Below are 15,582 nucleotides of genomic sequence, written 5' to 3'. Positions count from 1 at the left end.
TGCCAATGAGCAGGGTAACATCTTCTGTCTGAGCTCAGTAGGGAGTCTGAATACTTTTCTCTTAGATCTCTTTCCTCAACGGATGAGAAAGACAGAATTTAGGTCATCAACTGACTGAGCATGGAAAGAGAGGCAGGGGATTTAGAAAACAGCATTACTTAAAACATTTCTCCTTTCCTTTGGTATTAATAACCACACATACAAAAATATTTATATATACTCAAATATACATTCTATAAATCATCCTCATTTGCACTAATTTCACATGTTCTTGAAGAAAAGAGAGTTCCAGTTTTGTGTGATCCTGTGTGGAGCCAGGGGTTGGACTGCACGATCCTCGTGCATTCCTTCCAACTCATGATATTCTACGATTCTGTGATTCTCTTTAAGTAATACAGTGCTATCTTCACATAGTTAGATATAGCTGCAGGCTGTCTCTTACTCTAATCTCATTGATCAAAGAAAGAAATGGCTTAATGATCCAGTTGTAACATGGGTAAAATCCCGATAACAGCTGATCCACAGTAAGTTGCAGACAGTTATTCTATTTCTTTATCTGGTTTCTGTGCTAATTAAAGTGTAAAAAAGTGGGTTTCATTTATCCTGATTCCTTAATCATGGCACCTTGTAGTAGTCCTCTCTTTTAGAGTCATCTAGCTAAGACTAACACATTATACTCTTTTCCAGTTTGAAGTAGCTAACCCAGCTCCCAGCTCAATTTGCCTTATTTCCAAATCCACAAAATATAAAATACTTCCCATTTGCCTTGCAAGTGGTCTCCTGGACCTCTCCAGCCAGGAACTGAAGCACAAGAGCAAACTGTAGTATACCCACAGCAACTCAAAGCACAGATTATCTGTTTCTTACAGTTCTCTTTATGTGACTGCCAAAACTCCACCTCAGTGCAGGTGAAGAGTGTATGGAGTATGAAACTACTCAGCCACTGGCAGTTTTCAGATAGAATTTGAGTTTCACTGTTTTCTTTTAAATCAACTAAAACAAAGTTGTCAACCTCAGACACACTCGTTATTTAAAATTAGCTGCAGAGGTCAACCTGAGGAAAGCTATTTGAGGAAAAGTTTGGGAGAGGCAGTAAGGAAAGCTTATCTACCTCCCTGGGCATATTCTGGATAGAAGATGCTAACAAGAAGCTGGAAAAGAAAGTTATTGAGGTATTATTTTCTGCAGCAAAGTGGTCTGCTATCAGTCCATGTTCTTAAGATACCTTTTCTTTCAGTTATCTAATGACAAGATGCATTTTTTCTTTAGTAGTTTTCTCCTTTAAGTTCACCGTTCACCTATTTAACTCAATTCTTTCTAATCTGAGAATTGGTCCTTAATTGAAAAGCCTGCTGAGACTTCAGTGCACCTACTGCTCAGGCATAATGTCTAGCACATTTTCAAAAGCTTGGCTAGATCAAAAGCAGATTGCACCACATCCTGTCTGATTGAACTCTGAAAGGCATGGGGAGTTTGGATCCAGTTTATCCCTTAAAATGAGTCTATCCATTCAGACCCCAAATTTTCCCTAAAAAGATCTGGCTACATTTTATTTCAATATAATTTTCCACAGTCAAATCAAAATTCAGAAGCCCTCGGGCTACTTTCTGTTGGCACTTTTTATCTTATGTTCTCCCACTTCAGCAATACAACTTCTCAAACAGAACACCCAGCACACCATGAGATGTAATCCAAGCCCAGAACCTGAGCAGGGATATGGGGTAATTTAACAACTGCAGGCAGAATGAGAGGGGTATCTCCCAATCATTCTTTTCTGTTGTCCTTTCAGTGGCAGGTTGTTTTTGTTTAAATGTCTGATGAGAGTAAAGCAACTTGAGAAAGGAATTTTTCAAAGGGTTCAAACATCATTCCTATCAGTCCTCCTCAAAGCCTTTGTTGCCACAAGGATTGCAAGATCCTGTTCCTTCATTCTGAATTTATTTATTATTTTAGATTCTGTTGAGTGAAGAACTCTACTCCATATACAAGCATCAAGACTGAATGATTATCAGTCTTATTTAAAAATTAAGAAAATTAAACTAACATTAAGACTTTAAGAATTGTTAATAAATCACATACAAAATGAGGTCCTGATGTTAAGAAACTTAAGAAAACAGGCACTGTTTTCTAAAGCTGTATTCTAAATGCACCTATGAGCAGACATTTATTTTAGACGAAGTTATAAAAAAAGAATAATAATAATATAAATAAATACCTGAATATTTAAAAATATATATATAAAAAAAATAAAAAAGAATTTGCTCTTTGTTATCACATCTTATTTCCTGTAGTTTTTCCACAATACCAAGGATGCATCTTAAGTGTGCATTATTACAATGAATATTCTGCCAGCCTACTGGGACTTGCTTGGAATATTACTTCTCCCTTTTTAAAGTCACTGAGACTGCGTGGTTTTCTAGTTCACTTTTCTGTCAGGTAACTCTTCTAAGAGTGTTATTTTGAAATGAGTAGGAATAAGATTGAACTTCTGAACTTATCCTCCACAGTAAATAACACATTCTGACAGTATAATAAAATTTTCACCTCATAAAACACTGAGCTTCCATTATTTCCTCTATGAAGAGTTTCTGATTTACTTTTTATTATGTTAACTACTAAAAAGAACTTGAGATAAAACAATCAAATATACTTTCACATTCTGAAAGGAAGTTTGATCATCCCTGAATTTTGTAATTTAGTTGAATTCGTATGGCTGTGATGAAACTACTCTTTTGCCCTTTAGGTATGGATGGGGTAAACATCTCACTTTGACAGGAAAAGTTAAGAAATGTATTTTATTTTTAATGGAGTGTGCATATTATAGGAAAAAAAAAAACCCTCACATTGGTAAGTGACTGAAATCAGTTGAAATGTTTCCATCTATTTCAAAAGGTTTCAGATGTTGCCTGTTCAATTCTACTGCAGAACATGGGTTCTACTTGTTTTTCTGCTAATTTGCATTATCTACATTCAGATTCTTCATCTCTATACAGAAAAGAATTGTTAGGACTAAGCTGAGTTTAAAAGAGCTACATTTGTTAGTATGAAAGCGTAAATATGAACTGCAGAAAATTAAGCTGAATTAGACTCTATAAAAGGAATTAAAGAAATCAGGGAAAGGAAAGGTACCCTTTTACCCTGACCTTTTCTAGGTAGAAATAGAACCTGTTCTAGGACAATGCTCAGAAGCAATAATAAAATGAAGACAAAAGACATTTTAGGCGTGACTTGGAAGCTACTTCAGTGCTTTGCCTCAGTTGTCACTAAGGAGAAGAATAGAGACATTACTGAAAGAAAAGAAAACAACCCCATCACATTTTATCTAACAAAAAACTTAGAAAAGCATTAAATATTTTAATTACAGAGGACTTGACTCATCACCTGCTTAGAACTGGTACAAATAACATGTCAAGATGGTATGATTTCAATTTTGAACTGTCACATTGCGAATATTTGCTTAGGCTGAGACAGGAAAAACCCAGCTTTGATCTATTTACAAAAGGCAGCTAAGTAGAGGAGCAAGTTCAACAACCACATACTCAAAGATTGATATAATAAAGTGCAAATCTGCAGAATTATGTGATGGTAAACATATATGCGTATGTGTATGATTGTGTGTGTGTGTATGTGTGTGTAAATCATGACTAGGGTTTTTCAATTAAACAAGATTAAACTATATTAAAATACAATAAAGTAAATGTTATTATGTCTGAGAATTATTGGCTAAAATATCGAAAAAGGAAGATACTGTACAAGTTAAGAAGTGGAAAACAAACTAGCATATGGAAAATGTCAATAAGCCCTGCTGACTGTTGCACTATTGGACTGTATGCAGGTCAGTGGCCTATGTAATTATTGGTTACGTTTAATATTCGTTAATTAGAAAATTTTTATTGATAAAGTGATAAGACACTTTCAACACAGGAAAGGCTAAGAATATACACATACATATAAATATTAAAAAAAGATAATTGAATTATTGTCAGTCATATAGTAGAAGAGGGAAGATGCACTGCATTGCCCTATAAATAACTACTCATTTTGGTAAAAAAATGGTGAGGCTAATTAAGTCTCCTAACACAAGACACATAATAGGATCAAAAAAGATTGAGTGAGGAAATACGTAACTGCCGTAGGCTCTATTATTCCAATAGATAAATTGTTTTAAAATTTATTTTAAAATCGTAATTTGAAAAGCATAACAGCCACCTCACAGGAACATTTGTAACTTTAGAATCACACATATTCAAAAAGAATCACATCTACGGTAATTTCTAGCTGCCTTGAAGCATCCTGCTGCAGCCCCAGAAGGATGCAGGTCTCCTAGGTTTTGTGCATCACATCTGCTAGTCCTATGGGGACATCGAGGGTATGCTAGCTTTGATCTCTGGGGTATACCACTACTAATCTCTAATAGGACTTTACTCCATTTACTTCTAGCATATAACTAGACATAATGAAAGTGTTATACTTTTCCATTCTACACAGCTAGATAATTGAAATCACAGATAGGACATGCTGGCAATTAGAGAAGGACCCTGGAAATCATTAGCGTATGACCCTTTTCCACTGCAACGTAAGCAACAAAGCCATGTAAGCAAAAAGCATGCAAAAAAGAATTGCAAGAGTTCGCTAACATTAGTTCTCCTCTCTTTTTGCTATACGAATTCTTTATTCTACATGTTAATTATATGTAAATTCTCACTCCAGCCTTGAAAGATACATATCTTTAACAATAGTTATTGTCATGGCTCATCGGAAGATAAAGGTATAGAACAAAAGAGCTCAGAACAGTATGAGGAAGACTGATTGATTGATACTGTTTTATAGTGTTAATGTGCAAGATCTATTTGAAAAGAATATTACAATTTTTTCATTGGTGTCCATCTACAGGATGTGGGCCACCAGAGCAATTCTGAATTGCTTTCTTTTCTCATTTATGACATACAGACAGCTTTTAAGGAATCCTTGAACCTGAATTTAGAGTCTAACAAGGAAATAAGAATATTTAGTGGAGTTTTGACAAGTATAGGCAAAGAACAGCCTTCATCAACAAAGCATATAAGGCCATTTATTGCATTTCCTTTTTAGTGCAAATGAAGGAGTGTTTTTGAAAGAACTTGGTTTCCTACAGAAACTTTCATAAGTACACAGCTGTCCATCACTTCAAATATGCAATTTTCAAGGGGTCTTGTAGGACATTCCCCTAATAGGCCTTAGGAGATGAGCAAAGCAATGCCTTTAGGATGCCATCTTACCCACTATGAAACAGTATCATCAAGCTAGACAAGTAAGTATGATCTAGAGAGACCTACAATGTATAAAACGGGGTTTCTGAATTAAACAAAATCTACTTTCCCGTTGGCCTACCTACAGCAGACATCTGGTCTGATCTGAGCAGCAGCCGGAGCCATGCACCCACAGGGGAAATTGCAGCAACAGTTCCACTTTTACCTGTCCTGAATTCATATATATATCTTTTACATGGCTTTCTTGTAGCCATACAAAAATGGAAAAGATACTGAATCTACAGTCTACAGCACTTAAAAGATGTTAATACACCAAGGAAAAGCTTTGGAGTGAAACACAGACTTACATGCAGGAGAAACACAACTACAGAAATACCTGGAAATATGTGGAATATGCCAGAATTAGGCCAGAGAATATTCCCTCAAGATCATAAGTGCACATTTGAACTTTCAGAACTGAAGCTGACAATGCACTGGAAAAGGATCTGTAGGGAACAATCTGTCAGAAAAATTCTCTGGCTGATTTAATTGCAGAATCACAGAAAGAAAGAGGAAACACCTGAAGGGCAGTGTTTTAACAAATGACAGGCCTGAAACACTTTCTGCTTATCGTAAATGTCTGTTTTCTCCTTCAATATGCAGAAAGCTACACATGCTATATAAGCAAAACTGTCCTAGATTAAATAATCTTGTAGCCAGTAGCAGAAATTCAGCACTCATGTTATGGCAGATAACATGATTCCATTCCTATGGGCCAGCACCAGGTTGTCATCTGCAGTTGCCACAGCTTCCTTAACAGCACTAGACTACAGAAGGCTAAAATGAGATGCTAGCAAATGAAAACAAGTATGCTATACTTGCAGTATAATCATAGAATATCCCAAGGGGGAAGGGACCCACAAGGGTCATTGAGTCCAACTCCTGCCTCTACACGGGACCACCCAAAACCAGACCCTATGCCTACGAATGTTGTTCAGATGCTTCTGGAACTCTGGCAACTTGGTACCACAACCACTGCCCTGGGGAGCCAGTTCCTGTGAAGAGCCTTTTCTGATATCCATGCTTCAGTTCACCAGGCAGTCAAATGACTCTACAAGAACTCCAAATATTGGCTTTCCTTCCCTGTAGCAATTGATTATGGAATTTCTCCAAGGAGAATCTCAGTCTACTTGTTTGTACTGTCCAGATGTGGCCTCTTCAGAAGATAGACACAACTGTTGTTAAGTGTTGCTAAAGAAGTGAATGGGGCCAAACATCCAGATATATTCTCAATTAGCATAGTTCTTTGTCCGTGCAGTCTGGAAATCAGGTGTGTGAACCTGAGTAAAATTTTAAAAAACTTTTTTAGCTGTTTGATAAGTAAAGGGGAATAACATGTGGTCTGTGTTCTAAAGAGCACTAATTCCTTGTTAAAACCAATAAAATAACCAAACCAAGTAGAATGTAGCTCCTTTAATTAACTAGAGGACCATACATAATAGTGAGAATGATGTATAATTCTGTCTAACTGTCCTAAATAAGCATCAAATGATTTGCTGGTTTTTTCATGTGTATTATGGTTGTAGCTGCACTCTGTATTCTGATTGCTAGCTTTACCACAGAATAATTTCCCAGTTTCAAGCTACGGCAGGGGAGATTCAAGCTGGACATTAGGAAGTATTACTTCTCAGAAAGGGTGGTCAGGCACTGGAATGGACTGCCCTGGGAGGTGGTGGAGTCACCGACCCTGGGGGTGTTCAAGGAAGACTGGATGTTGTGTTGAGGGACATGGTTCAGTGGGAGCTATTAGTAATAGGTGAACAGTTGGACTGGATGATAATTTAGGTCTTTTCCAACCTTGGTAATTCTATGATTCTATTCTATGATTATGTAGAAAGTAGGAGAATGGACTGTGTGGCACAGGGCAACACTTCCTCACTTTTTAACTTCAGTGCTCCATACGTTTTCTGCATGAGCTTAGAAACAGAGATCAGACCAGAAACAGAGATCAGACCAGAAACAGAGATCAGACCAGAAACAGAGATCAGACCAGAAACAGAGATCAGAGCTGGACTGCAGTAACAAGGCCAAAGAATGAATCTTTTACCCCAGCACTAAGTCTGGATCTGTGGACATGCCTCCTGCATCACCTGTACTAGTTTTATAAATAAATAAATAAAATCACTATGGGGCTGCTTAACCTACTTGACACAACGAGCAGTTAGCACTTTCTGAATTGCCTCAAGTAATAGAGCTTCTGAGCCATTTTCATCACTTTTCCACATTTAAATGAACACTGCTGCATTCAGTAAGTGAGGAAGTTACCAATTAGGTTGTTAATAAAAGCTTGTAAGGCTATGCCCCAAAGCCTTTGTAAATCCTTTTCTGTAGAGAGACTTCTATAAGACTTCTGAAAGCAACAATCATATATAATCCAGATAAATGCATCAAGCTCCAATTTAAAAGTTAAATTTTCTGCTCAAGCTACTTCAGCCAGGAGTCTGTTCCAAACATCATTCCACTGAATTTCAGCAAGCAGTTTTTCACAGAGAACACTTCTTGTTAGCAGTGTTATCTTCAAGATTAAGCAAGCCCCCCTAGTTCTTCCCTCTAAACTGACAGTCAGTTCTGCTCCCTTCCCTCTATTTCCTCAGACAAGCATGCGATGTTCTTACTCTCTCCTCTTTTAAGAGGGAAGGTTGGCCATGTTTGCAGCCCTCCTCATGTCAATTCCTGTTCCAAACAGTCTCTTCCAGCAAGATGTCCAGATCAGCCTTTGTCCTTCCTTTCTTCGAAAGCATCACAGATTAGATACTACAGTTAATAACCTCAATACTTGCTTAAGTTACAGGCAATACATGACAGGCCTCACAAGGAAGTCATTATGAAACAACAACAGAAAACAAATGTTCGTAACTAGCACTATTTATAATCAGTTCTGATGGAAGAAGGCAACCTATCACAGAGCAACCACAGAAACAACAAAAGCTTCTGTGAAGTTATAAAACAACATTAAAAATTAGGTCATTGCAAGACATACTCAACGAAGGTGTTTTTCTTGATACTAACGTCAGCAGTAGTACTCAAAGTTATCACTTATGACAGGTTCCAACAGATTGTAGCTTCCTTCTCTCGTTGCTTTAAAAATGTATAAATTTCAGAAACAGAATTACGGCAAACATACATATATTACATACTGCAAAATGTCACATTACAGCCTTGGCCTAAGTTGTAATGAAAATCATTTCAGAATTCTGAGGGAAGGAAGGATTTGCTTTACAGCAACAACTGAAATCATTAAGAAGACATTGTGAACATGTAGCTATCTCTGAAATACAGTGTCTGTGGATCTAAAATACTGTTTTTGCTTCAAATGTATAAGATTTCTCCAACAAGAGAAAGAGGAGAAAAATATTTAGAGATCTGGAAACAACTCCATAAGCATTCACATCATTACTGATGAGAAGCCATAATATTAATCAGCACGAAGTTGATACCTAGAAAGCAGCCAACAAACATTTTGAATGCACTTTTAAATATAATTAAATACAGTGACAGAAGTTTGAGAGCAATTTTCATGGAGAAGAGGAGGAAAGCATTGCAAGACCTAAAGAATCCCGAAGGACGACACCATATTTGATCCCTTCCACCTTCAACAGGAATGTCTGGCAATTGCTTGTAACTTTTGCAGAACTCTTACTGATATCAAGGGGAACATCACACAAAGCTATGGAACAAAATCCTGGCTTGACTGAAACCAACAGAAAGTTAGCCTTCAAAGTTAGGTAAGACTGTACTGGGAAATTTCAAACAGCTCAAGGTTTCCTCCCTCTGTACTAAATTTTATTAATGTATTAACAGGAAAATACACCCACATACCCAACTAGATAAATCAAGGTAACTGACATAATTTCATTGGAACAACACTAATTCAAACAAGCCAAAACTTTGCTCCTTTCACAGACTGATGTCACTCATCTTGAAAAGGAGTAATTTTAATGATAAAGTGTATCTCCTCTTATATAAACTAATTGTTAACTTCAATGATGTAGTATTAACTAACAGTATACTGAATCAGTTTGCAGAAGCAGAATTGCAATCTTCTTAATTTGGAAGGGAAAAAAATTGAGAGATATCCTGAAGATCTAGCAAGGAGTACAGATTTTCATGCAACACCTTATCTTTAAAAGTGCATTAATATTTTGTTTGTTTGATTAATTTTTAAATAAAATTTACCACTTAGGAGCTTAAAGTAAGCAGCTGAACCAGCTTCTTGACATTTAATACACTCTTTTGTATAACTCTGGCTTTCAAGGCAAGAAGAGGGACATTGTAGAAGGCAGGCAGTGACGTGAAAGCCACTTTAAATTCTTACCTAAGATCTGCTGCCTTAAAGGATCAGAGAGGTAAACAATCTGTACTTAAACTAAAAGGTAACTTGAATCAATACATTCACCTTCAGGAAAGCTCAACAAGATAAATGATTCCAAGGACAGAATAGGAGAACTGATCAGAACCAAAAAAAAAGAAAAAAAAAAAGAAAATAGTCAGGGACGATGCTATGGTGTATTTACAGAGGAGCTGAATTTGAATGGAGGTGGGAGGAAAAACTTTCCTCACTTTTAAACTATTTACTACATTTGCAGGCTGTCAGAAGGGGTTCTTTGTTCAGGTTTTGTTTTAAGTGTATTGCTGCAGACATTTCCTCCACCTTGTCTTGAAAACTCATCTCTGGTTCAAAAGTATTTCCAAGTGCCACCCTGAATAAATCTTGACTTTGTTTTTCAGAGTAATGCCGACATCCAGTGGCCACTAAGTTAATTTCAGCCTTTGGGAACAAGACTATCTTTCGTAACAGGATATCCTCTTAACTTAAGAGTATATGTTAATTCTTTGTTTCCAAAGTATGGGTGAGTTAAAGAAGTGCTGTAATCACTGCACAAGGCTCAGGTTCATGTACAACTTCTAATCAAATAGTTTCGGTTATTACTTTGAAGAACTGTAAATCAAATATGCAAAAAACTCCCAAGCATTTACATGATATTCAGAGAAACCAGAAATCAGCATGAATAAATGTATATCAAGTAAGAGGATGGGAAAACATGCATATGTACATACAAGCTGTTAAAATTACTTGCCTTACCTACTCAGTTATGCACGCACTTTTAAAAGACATAGAAGATACTTGGAGATAAGAAGTCTACTGAATACTTACTGTCCCAAATATCTCTGGCAGCCCCAAGACTTGCCCCATGAAAACACCGACACAGATGAAAATTGCTGTAACCTGACCCAAGGAACCACGAATTTCCTTAGGAGATATTTCACTCAGATACATGGGAAGAGCACTCAAGGAAATGCCTACAAAGGAAGGAGGAGAAAAAACATAAATTGTCATACCACCTTTTCAATATACAAAGTACAAAATGAACATATATGGAAAGGAGTCTAACTTCTCTCATACCATTTCATAGCCACGGGAATGATTATCTCTACAGGCCAGTATTTGAAAAGAAGCAGCAAAGATTTCTGAAGAATGAGAATCACAAGTAGATTTTATATTTTCAATTTGTTCATCACAAAGGAAGGAAATTCCAGTTTAACACTTGTGTAGGTAAGGAAGAAAAAAACACCAGGACCAGGGAGAGCAAACAGTGGCATACAATGCATTTTTACCATAAAAAGCATCAGTAGATGTTTCTCTCAATACAGGTTTACCACTGCAAATCACTTTTAATAGCAGGCATAAAACAAGGGTGAGCATGCTGCTCAAAACCAGGAGAAAACAAATGCATGACCCTGGTTATGTATACTGTCTTATACTGAAATTGTTCCAAACGTTCAACCACATGCTGGTAATCTGAGACAAAAGTCAACAGCTAGCATCAATATTACCCATAAGTTGCACATTGTAAGTGAAACACACATCCACATTTAAAGAACCGTAGTTTGTGCTTATGGACAGCATAGCCAAATTTTACTAGAACTGAGGTTTAACGATACAAAAGCAAAAACACTTTCGTTGCCTAGGTTCATGTAATTATACAGATAGGATAAAGCCTATTGACGCAGCACATTATGCAATCAATCATTTTGAACGAAGAGGTTATGCCGCAGTAAAGGATAGAGAATCAGGAAAAATTTTATGGGTCCCGTCGAGAAAATAAAACCTGATGCAGTAATCACCCAAAAGGGCGGTCTGGGAGAAATGGAAAACTAATCAAATGCTGAGTACTTTTCTTTCAGGCATGCTGTTTTACAGAATAGAGCTGCAATAGATTTCCTGCTGCTGGCTCAAGGTGCACAGGTGCAAGGACTTTGAAGGGTTGCTTACAACGTATGATGGCAAGAGTGTTTAATGAGAGAATGGAGTTCCAACGGATATACCAGAAGCTTTGAGTAGAAGGATGAACTGTATAATATAACCAAAGATGCCTTGGACATACTGATTAGAACACCACTAACACTGTTAGACACTGCACCACTTATCTCTGCATGCTTTGCAACCTGTATACCTCACTTTATAGATAATCTGTGACAAAGTTTAAATTATATAAGGACTAACACTTTTATATATTAGGATTTTTTATATATTAGGATTATGATCGGCGCTTGTGTTGTAACGGGGCGTGGTTTTGTTAAGCATGGGGAGGGGGAGATGTTGTATGAGGCGTGCACAAACACTCGGGATGTAACGCAATAGGCCCTCCCCTGCTCGGTTATGCATATGTAGAAGGGGTGTAGACGAAGTAGATAGAGGCTTATTTAAACCGCTAACAAGCATAATAAAACACCATTTAGCTATTCACCATTGTGAACGTGTAGTTAAATGGGCCCCAGCTGGACCAGGTTGGATTCGCGGAGGCTTAACGCTAGAATCCGGGCGTGAAATGAACTACAAGTAACAAAAACCATCTTAGAATCTTTGAATCAAGATGAATCTAATCAGTTCATCATATCTGCCTCTGCATCAGGCAAACATTCAACCATTTAGCAACCTGTAACATTGCTGAGATCTTCATTGTCAGCCGCAGGACTATTCTAGGGCAGAGGAGCTTCTATGAGCCACTTTTATACTGAGAAAACAACATTGCTAGGAGTGACTGACAATGTCCAAGCCTCCTTCTTACACTTACTGCTACTAGAATCAGATCCGATAGCTTCCAAACACATGGGAGCAAGAAGCTTTAATAAATAGGCTACATCCTCACAGCAAAAGGATTTTCATTGCTTACACTGTGGGGGTTGAGGGAGGAAAGGGGAAGAAACAATCAAGATGGACATCAGCAGCTAGTGGCAATTACAGTGTCTTCACTGAATGCCAGATACTTCAACCCTTGCTCTACGCTGTTTTGTCCCTGTGTGTCTAGTCCCCAGAATGCCTCTTTAATGTAAAGAGAGATCTAACTGATGAAGGTGAGAAAGTTTATATGTGGCACAGGCATTACAGTTAGGTACAGCTTGATAAAAGCTTACCTGCATCAACTCCCATTATAATGCGGCCCAGTATGAGCATTTCAAATGATCCTGCCACCTGAGAGAGTGACATCAGTATTGCAGCTGCCACTGCAAAGACATTGTTGAGCAACAGCGTACATTTCCTAAGAAGAGAAGATACTTCGTGTAAGCATCAGCACCAGAACAGACAGATCTTGTCACATTCCACGTACACTAGGCTATCACACTTAAATAGCTACAAGTAAATCCAAAAAGGGCCTAACGAATGGTGCTTTGTACACACTGCGTAGAGTTCCAAAGCACAATATTATATGTAAATGTATATAGATCCAAATCTATACCATAGCTTTAACATAAACAATATCATGGTCAACAAGAGAGCTGTACTTCAAAGGTACACACCCTAAGAACACAAGAGCCATGCTTGAGATTCTCTATATGTGCAGAAATAAACTGGATTTCTATCTGTGTAGGAACCAGTGAATATACTTCCAATTGCAATAAGCTAAATTAACTGTGTTTTTATTTTACCTATAGGTTTTGCCATTTTGAGAACTTTCAGACTTATATACCTATGACACTAAAAACACAGGAAAATGAGGAAAATCACTACTACTCAGATTTGAGGACTCATTCATTCAGCAGTGACTCATGAGTCTCATAACTTCTGCAGAACAAAACACTTCATGAAAGAAATTCTAGGTAGCATTTCCTAGGCCTCAGATAGTCAGATGTGAGCACTGACATGTAAGGTCTCTTTCTGAACTTGTGGAAGAAGCCTGGTTATAAGGTCAGTATATATAAGGTCAGTAGCTCTGCTGTAAATATCCTCAATTGAAAAATGAAATAAGAAAGCCTTCCCCAGCTCAGAGAATCACTGCTATCTTATACACATCCTGTTTCCTCCTGACTGGTATGGATTTAAGTAGCTTTTTTGCTAAATTACAGCTTGGCAGGGCCAGGTTCAAACCTACAAGTGACTGATAATCTTAAAATTCCCAAGCAGAATCATATGTGGTAGAGTGGCCTCTCAGTGTCTATAAGGGGGAGATACAAGAAAGAAGGGGACAGGCTGTTTAGCGGAATCTGTTGTAGTAGGACAAGGGGAAGTGGTTTCAAACTAAAAGAGAGGAGATTTAGACTGGATATGAGGAAGAAGATTATCACAATCAGGGTGGTGAGTTACTGGCACAGCTTGCCCAGAGAGGTGGTGGGAATCCTGTCCCTGGAGACCTTCAGGCTCAGGCTGGACAAACTACTGAGCAATTGGATGGAGCTGTAGGTGTCCCTGTTTATTGCAGAGGAGTTGGACTAGGTGACCTTTAAAGGTCTCTTCCATCTCAGACTATGTTTCTATGCGGTAAAGCAACAGAGCTCTGTCTTTGCCAGGTTTTGCAGTCACTTAATTAAGAGCAGTTTTGTTTTGCTCTTGAATTATAGTTCAATATTGAAACCTACAGTCCCATCCACAGCAATTTATAGGAGACAACTGATTTGGCAACAAAATGAACATGGAGGAGAACATCACTGATTATGTTAATTATGAGAAATCCATTGACTTTCATAGTAAATTACGTAGGCTGACAGTACACCAATTTTAATGAAGAGCTGAAGTAGTATTAAATTTTTAAGTATCTTCAAGGGATTTGCAGCCTCCACATATTGTGATTTCCATGTAAAATAACAAAAATGACCAGAAAGCTATCTTCCCTTTCTTTTCCAATGTAAAAAAAGAAAAAAAGTGACACAGAGCTTCATATTCATCTTGAGTTCAACACATAGCCAACAAACAGAATCATCTCCTCCAATGAACCAATCACCCAGCTGGTTACAATAGATTAATATGTTTTTAAAAGGAAGTATTATGAATACTTGTATTTAAATTACTTTTCCAACTTTCCCATAATTTTTTTCTTTTAGAACTGTATTATCCCAGAAACAAGGCACAGAAGAAAGGAACACATCAAAAGCCTTGTTTATATTGCTCGCATAACTCTAATATAAGCAATATAATGATACCACACTTCATAGAACACTGTAGCAGACACTTCCCTTTGGGAAACTCCAGTCAATCTGATGCTCACAACATTTATAAAGCGTAAGTGCACAAACTTCATGCTAACTAATGGTAAGAAAAGAAACATACTGTTTCATTGGTCAACCTAATCATACATTTTGCATCCCAAGCCAAAAACATGAAGCAATTCTTAAATGGTACATGAAACTTAGTGTAAATAGCCCACCAAGCTATAGCACATAGCACATTTCATTTCAGTCTTGCTGAAGGTCTTAGTACCCCTATTTTTGTAAATAGGTAAGCAGGCAAATAGGGAGCAAACTGAACTCAGTCTAAATCTAACTTATAAAGCAGTGTCAGATTTAGGAAAGGAAACCTGGACTGACTTACGCCATGTACTGCACTATCCTGACATACAGGCATGCAAACAGTCACTTTTTGTGTTAAGAGGACCCAACTGAGACAAAAAAAGATTTGGGGCTTTTAAATATAATTTATGACATAATTCATGACAAACTCTGTGGTACACATAGCACTACAAATACTAGACAGGCATTCATTTAAATTTAAACGCCTTTATTCCCTTTTCTGTTCAAATAGTTCAGAACTTTTTCCAGTGCAAAGAAATAAAAGATTAGAAAAGGAAGATGCAATCAAAATCATTTGGTTGTCTTAGCATTTTTTTCCACCAGCAGCTATATTCTAAGAGAAACAATATGTTTTACAACCTAGTACCAAAAATTGGTTCTCTCTTATGATTAGATATCTGTTCTGCTGTAGAAATGTAATTTCAAATTTTATACTCAGTTGGAAACATTAACAAAAGATGAGCCATGTTCTCATCAGATTACTTTATATATATTGGCAACCCTGCAGATA

At 37.2% G+C, this 15,582-nt stretch overlaps 1 protein-coding gene across 4 annotated transcripts in view; it reads right to left on the bottom strand.

Moving 5' to 3' along the window:
* SLC2A9 (solute carrier family 2 member 9) overlaps nt 1-15,582 on the bottom strand; it is a 98,466-nt gene that overhangs the window by 62,979 nt on the left and 19,905 nt on the right. For all 4 annotated transcript variants that reach the window (XM_085545740.1, XM_085545738.1, XM_085545741.1 and 1 more), the window contains 2 exons: nt 12,705-12,829; nt 10,444-10,589 (listed from right to left, as the gene is read on the bottom strand). In XM_085545740.1, coding sequence (XP_085401866.1) covers nt 10,444-10,589; nt 12,705-12,829 — 271 coding nt within the window. The remainder of the gene's footprint in view (nt 1-10,443; nt 10,590-12,704; nt 12,830-15,582) is intronic.

The sequence above is a fragment of the Coturnix japonica genome, chromosome 4 (genome assembly GCF_054131305.1).
Source record: "Coturnix japonica strain WE chromosome 4, WE-NBRP24, whole genome shotgun sequence".
Taxonomy (NCBI): Eukaryota; Metazoa; Chordata; class Aves; order Galliformes; family Phasianidae; genus Coturnix; species Coturnix japonica.
Note: the sequence above shows the minus strand (reverse complement) of the source record. Positions and strands in the feature narration are given on the sequence as shown.